This window comes from Cannabis sativa, chromosome 2 (assembly GCF_029168945.1).
Source record: "Cannabis sativa cultivar Pink pepper isolate KNU-18-1 chromosome 2, ASM2916894v1, whole genome shotgun sequence".
NCBI classification, from domain to species: Eukaryota; Viridiplantae; Streptophyta; class Magnoliopsida; order Rosales; family Cannabaceae; genus Cannabis; species Cannabis sativa.
This window is the reverse complement of record NC_083602.1, coordinates 83,958,825-83,965,889: the sequence shown is the minus strand read 5'-3', so window position 1 is coordinate 83,965,889 and position 7,065 is coordinate 83,958,825. Positions and strand designations below refer to the sequence as shown.

Genomic DNA, 7,065 nt, shown 5'->3' with positions numbered 1-7,065 from the left:
GAGTAACTCTAAATCTATATAGTGACACTTCAACGCGCGTCACAAATGAGGGTGACTAGAAAGATAATTTTTAGTGACATTTCACACGTGTCACTGAACCCTTTTACATTCATTTTTTGCGCGTCACTATAGGCAGTAACAGCCACACAGATGAAGTGTCACTATATCCTTTTTTAATTGTTATTAATATTTTTAGAGATATAGTGACACACAAAAAATGCCATTGTATTAAATATTTTTCTACAAAAAATAATATTTAATTATTTTAATACAAATTTAATATATCATAAATAATAATTTATATTAATTATATATAACAATAATAATTTTAATTAAGTAAACAATATTTTGTATTAATTATTTTGCCAAAATCACGAGAGTTTACAAATAAACAATTTTTCTACCAATACTAATATTTTTTCATATAAACAATCCAAATGTACAATATGAATCCAACCAAAATAACACATATATCAACACTTCAAACCCAGAAAATAAGAAATAAAATAAAAGTTACAACTCATCAAACCTAGTTACAAAATACATTTCTAAACATGAATAGTCTAGATTGAACACGAGCCTAGCTCTAAATCCCCAATAAATGCGAAGCCTCGTTGAAGGTCTAAATCATCACAAACTTTTTTCATCCACCTGCATACACACATAGAAACATAGAATAGAGAATGAATACTAATTTAAATTGACAAAACTCTTCACATTCAGATCAATATAAAATTAAATAAAATATATAACAATTTCTTTTATCCACCTGCATACACACACAGAAACATAAAACAGAGAAATACTTATTTAAATTAACAAAACTCTTCACATTCAGATCAATATAAAATTAAATAAAATATATAACAATTTCTTTTACTTGTTCATATTTCACAATCATTGAATCGTCACTCTTTTCAACTTCCCAACTTCCCAACTCTTCTTGATCTGTTTTCATCATTCAGGGGTAAAGCTAGAAGCTCTAAAACACAACGAGGGGTTATCTCTTCTAATGTTTCATCAATTTGTGATTGTAGATCCGGCGCAAGGCTACTAGCCCATTCTTCCTACACATTTTGGATATTTATCAAGCATGTAAAATATTCAAAGCGATAAACTTCCAAATAATCTATGATGGTAAATAAACTTCGAAAGTTGCACAATATCAATTGTTTTTCCTTTACATCTCTCACTATTCTAAAAACTTTATCAAATTCCAAAAGGTTAAGATACAATTCTAACCTGCAAGAGCTTCAAAGCCCTTTCAAGCACTTCGCAACCCCGAATGAAATTGGGAGGGGACAGTGCCATAGCGTCCCTAGACAAATCAACATAAGCAAGTGCCATAGCCAAAACTACATCTTGTTTGAACGACTTTGGCAGCCTCTCTCTAAGCAAACTTTCACCAATTTGAAGAACTAGTTCAGTTTTTCCTGCTTCTTGCAAAACACATAAAGCCCCAGGAACCTACAAAACCACTAACACACCATCAACAAAGGTGAACTCAACCAAAAATATCCCAATTTTCAAAGAATTACATTACCATATTTTTCCAACTTCCCCGTTCGGCAGCAGAACCACGTCTGGGAGCGGCGCCTCCCTGTTTGGGTTCACGATTGCGGAGGTAGCCCGTCGAACTGAAAAAAAAAAGAGAAAGAGAGAGAGAGAGAGAGATGAGCGAGAGAGAAGATCAGGGCATTGCTTGTTGGGTGTTTTGGGTTCTTGGAATGGAGGCAAATGGATCTATGGCTTCAGTGCAAAAACAGAGAGATGGTGAGAAGTCGAGTGAGAGAGAAGGTCGGGGTCCTGGCTCTGTTGAGAAAATAGAGAGAGGGTGAGAGGTCAAGGTCGTGGCTCCGATGCAAAAACAGAGAGGCTGAGATGAGAGTGCGGCTGTTGGCTGTTAGAAAGTTTAGGGTTTTCTTTTGTGTATAAGAGAGAGAGGGGAAAGAGATAAGGGCTGTTAGGGTTTTTGTTTGAGAGAGAGAGAGAGAGAGAGAGAGAGAGAGAGAGAGAGAGAGAGAGAGAGAGAGAGAGAGAGAGAGAGAGAGAGAGAGAATTGTATTTTAGTTGGGATTTGATAATTTTTGTATTTTTTTATTTATTTTAAATTACAGCTGTATTTTTTTTCAAAAAAAATTAGAGTATTGATATAGTGACGCACCAGGTGTGTCAGGGTACATTTACTTACACGTGCTTGGCGTGTCACTATAGGTCTCAATTTTTCAAATTAATAAAAAATAAAAAAAAAATTAATCTTTAGTGACACTCTATATTTTTAGTGACACACATTGCCAGAGACTAACACTGAACATTTAGAGTCTAATTGTGCATGTCACTAAAAATTACTCCTATCTATTTAGTGACGCGCACTTTTGTGCGTGTCACTAAATAGTGTCACTAAAAGGCCAAATTGTAGTAGTGAAAGGAGATAATTTTTTTCTTGATTCCAAAAGTGTTCAATCATCTTATTCTACATATGATGATCCCACTTCCTCTGTTGTCTTGACACAACCGAAGAGGTCAATACCATTTAGTTTCTTAGAGATAATTCACAGTACCTTGTCGTAGTGGGAGGGTTTCTAGGAACTCACTTTCTTATGACTTGGAAGACACAAGTTATTAAAATCAATTGTGAGTTTAAAAAAGTAATGGATTGTCAAAATAAGAAACTAAGAAGAAAAGCCAAGAGAACTATGGTTAAAACCATTCATGTGGAATAACCCAAAGTTTTCTATAACAACTACTTATTACTTCTAATATTAAATTAAAAAATATTATACATTGTGAAATTAATTATTTAAATAATTAATTTTGGTACAATTTATTTTAAGTATATTTTTCCTAGTATTAAACTAGAATTAATAATTAAGCCTTCTCTACACTTAATTATTTATTTCTTGAATTTAATACATTTAATTAATTTGAAAATTAAATATCTAAGTTGATTTTCATCATGATACTTAAATATTTCTTTTTCATGACACTTAATTAAATAGAAAATTAATTTTAGTTGAAATTTATTTTTTTTTCAACTAAATTTAAAAAAATTTCAAAATATATTTTTTCTTTATTTTATTAATCAAATTTCGAAATTGCATTTCTTAAATGCTGGAATTTCAAATTTTATTTGAAAAATAGATTAAAGTTGTAAATTATTTATTTTAATTTCGGACCAACTTAAATCAATGATTTTTTCATTTAATGATTAATTAAAATAATAAAATAAATTTAATTAGAAAATGAATTAATTAGTCCATCAAAATCTAGATAGATATTATCTGTTTTTGCTTGAAATATATTTCTAGTGTATTTAATTAAATAGAAAATTAATATTGAAGTTGATTTTCATCATTATACTTAAATATTTGAAATTTTTCTTATATATTTAATTAAATAGGAAAATTATATTTTTTGTTGTAAATTAATTTTATTAATTAATTTTGGGCCAACATTAAATTAGAATAATTTTTTCAGGATTTATTTTTATTTTAACATGCATTTTCGAAAATTGTATTCTTAAATACTTTAATTTTTCGAAATGCAATATATATTTATAGAAAAATAAATTTGAGTTGTAAATTAATTTAAATTAATTTTGTAACAACTTAAATTGAATATTTTTCTAAATATTTATTGGAAATTATTACTAAGATGGAAATAATTCATATTATTTTCATATCCATCTAAGTAAAATTTATAAATATTAAATTAAAATTTATATTTAGAATTTTTCATTCTAAATTGGAAATTTTAACTAAATAAATATATATTTTAAAATAAATAGATTAAAATTAGAATCAAAGAAAATACAACCCTCTTTAAATAACGAGCTTTATTATTAAGATATTCGATCTCCATTGTTGGTTTTACATCGCGTTTGTTTTAGTGAGTAATCCTCCCTAATGGAGGAACGTTCATTACCAATTTCGCACCGTTTAATCTCGAAAGATAAGTAGTTTGTAAGTGTTTTATATGGTATCGATCACCCTAATTGTGGCGACCATATTTGACTTGCAAATTATTAAACAATGGTGGAAGTTCATAAGATAGAATTGCCTTGACTCTCGCCTAAACCGGACAACGCTGAATTCCAATCTTGATCGAATAAAAGGTTGCTAGAATGTTTAATATTTTAGATGAGCTGAAAACTCTATTCAATGGATGGTAGCTTTGACTCTCGCCTAAACGGGACACTGATATCAGTTTGTTGAAAACCTTGGAAATTATTTAGGATTGTATGTTTTAGTATTTTCACTTGTCATTCCTACTTGCTATATGTTTAATAATTTCTGAATTGTGTATGAATTTATATAGAACCATGTTATTTTTTGTTGTTAAATTGTAGTTTAATTTCAAATCTTCATTGTTGGTCTAACTTGGTTTGTTTATCTAATGAGATAAATCCCTAGTGGATTTTCACCATTAGACATACAGAATAGTGTTAGATCTCGTAAGATAAATATTGTATATGCAACATCTAGCTGTTCATCAATTGATGACACCTTAGACTAGTATTTTTACAATATGAAACAAGAAGATTGTATAAATAAGATTACTTTGACTCTCGCTAATCGAAGCATCGTTGGATTCTTATTTATAAACGAAATTATCCTAATTCCTGTTAGCTTATTCATTTCGAATTAGCTCAATAACATATCATTGGATGAATGGTCTATAAATCATTTCATGTCATTCTATATTTTTTCTTAAGAAATTAAATGACGGATATGATTATAATCCGAAATTCTATTCCGAATTGATATAAATCCTCAATCTTAGAGATCTCCTACTTGTATGGGCAAATCAGACTTAGAGTTAAATTAGTAGTGGTGGTCCAAGATACAATTACTCATAATATTTGGTATAAATTTAAGTCTTTGACTTTAATTTGAGATTCCAAACAGAAAACAAAGTAGAAAATAAAGGAGATATTTTTCTTGATTCCAAAAGTGTTCTATCACTTATATGACATATGATGATCCCACTGCCTTTGTTGTCTTATGACAACCGAAGAGGTCAATACCATTTAGTTTTCTTAGACATAATTCACGGTACCTTGTCGTAGTGGGAGAGTTTCTAGGAACTCACCTTCTTATGACTTGGAAGACACTAGTGATTAAAATCCATTGTGAGTTTAAACAAGTAATGGATTGTCAAGATAAGAAACTAAGAAGAAAGCCAAAAGAACTATAGTTTAATCCATTCACATGGAGTAACCTAAAGTTTTCTATTACAGGGACATAAAAGGAAATTTTCGTTTATAAGTCTATTCAACGGACTTAACAAAACTTCCTGTTCCTAGTATTATAGGTTTGAGTTTATCTAAACCTACGGCTTATGGTATACCTAGTAATTACTTACTCTAATGCAAGAAACTTACTTTAGTAAGATGCTGAAGCATTTTCTTCCGAATGGCAATCTATAGAAGCTTCTCGAATTCTAGGCATAAATTTTATTTATCTAAGGAAATGTCTCAACTATTCCAGAAAAGATAAAGCCATGAAAGAATTTCTTATATCAACAATAAGAGGTCTTAGATATGCTTTAGTATGCCTTAGACCAGACACCTGCTGTTGAGTGGGAGTAATGAGTAGGTATCAGATTAATCTAGGAGAAGAGCATTTGAAGACAATCAAGTAAATCTTAAGATTAAGAAGAGGAACTATATGTTAGTCGATAAGGGTGTGTTTAAAACTCTTAGACTACACCACATCAGATTTCGAAATTTGCCTTTGTGTTAGAAAATCTTTCTAATAAGGTGGTGATTACTTTGGGGGTGGAATAGTGATTTTGGAGAAGTGTAAAAACCTATCTGAAGTCTCTAGGTCTACCAGAAAGGGACTGAATGTTAAAGTTGCAGGAAAGGTACTTATTCAGTCTTAGGAAAGTTCTATACATTTTTGGCACCATTCCAAGTTGCCTTAACTACAAGTGTTACTTCCTGAATAACCAAGAAGTAGTTGCCAAAGGTATAGAATCCAGTATCCCAAGAGAGTAGACATATAGAGAGGAATTTCACATTATCAATGATTTTGTGATTAAGGAAGAGTAATGGTGGAGAAAAGGTTGTGTTTAATTCAACCTTTCAGATCCTATTACGAGGAGTTTACTACTATTACACTTAATTTGTATATCAAGGTGTTGAGATGATTTGAAATGCACATTTTGTTTTATATTAGTGCAAGTTGGAGTTTTTTGGGTTTTATGCCCTAAATAAAACTCATTTCAATATAATCAGATTTACTTATTAATATAGATCAGAAATAACATTTAATGTTGCATGGTTCACATGATTTATTTCATGATTATATGTACATAATGTATGAATTCATCTCAAACCCTTTTCACATACTTGATCCTGTTTATTGTGTCGTCAACACATTGGAAAGTAAACAAGACTATGTGAATAAAGTTTCCTAGATTTATCAGACACAGGGTTTTACGATATGATAATCTACAACAAGAGTTTACTTGCATGGAGTATGCATCGGAAGGGACCGATATTGAACTTTGACTTAGATTTATTAAACTTACTGTAATATCTATTCAAGTCAATATCGCCTAGTTGATCCTAGATCAAATGATCTTAATCCTGTTATGATTAGGCTCGATCTCAAGAGGCTATTCGTGTTCTTTGATTTGTTAGTTAAGCCTACTTTTGGGTCAGGGTGATATGTACATTTTGGGAACACGGTAGTGCAATTGAGTGGGAGCGCTAACATAAACATGGAATCTATAGCTTCTATCTGGCGAATAGTAAGTAAAGGATGATCTCCTTTGAGCTTGACCAAACGAAAATAAATGGTGGAGATCTCATTTCACATAAGCTGAAATATCATTTATACGAGGTTAAGTGTTTTAAGGATTAAATACATTGTAGGGTGTAACGGTAATCTAATCCCTTTACAGGGTAGATCATTCATATAGAGGATCATTGATCAAATTAGGATTATAACAATGGATAATAATGATGTGTCTATATGGTGGAACATATAGAGCATTCTATATACTGTGAGTGCAATTCTAAGTTCTATGCGTGGATTCAACGAAGAATTAATAAGT

General features: G+C 30.5%; 1 protein-coding gene across 1 annotated transcript; it reads right to left on the bottom strand.

The window, feature by feature from the left end:
* Nucleotides 1–761: 761 nt before the first annotated feature.
* Nucleotides 762–1,973, bottom strand: LOC133034551 (protein ACCUMULATION AND REPLICATION OF CHLOROPLASTS 6, chloroplastic-like). Its single transcript, XM_061109657.1, has 3 exons — nt 1,243–1,973; nt 923–1,067; nt 762–769 (listed from the first exon to the last, which is right to left on the bottom strand). Exons 1-3 carry the CDS (start codon nt 1,345–1,347, stop codon nt 762–764), a joined length of 258 nt encoding a protein of 85 aa, XP_060965640.1. The 5' UTR covers nt 1,348–1,973.
* Between the last annotated feature and the right edge of the window lie 5,092 nt (nt 1,974–7,065).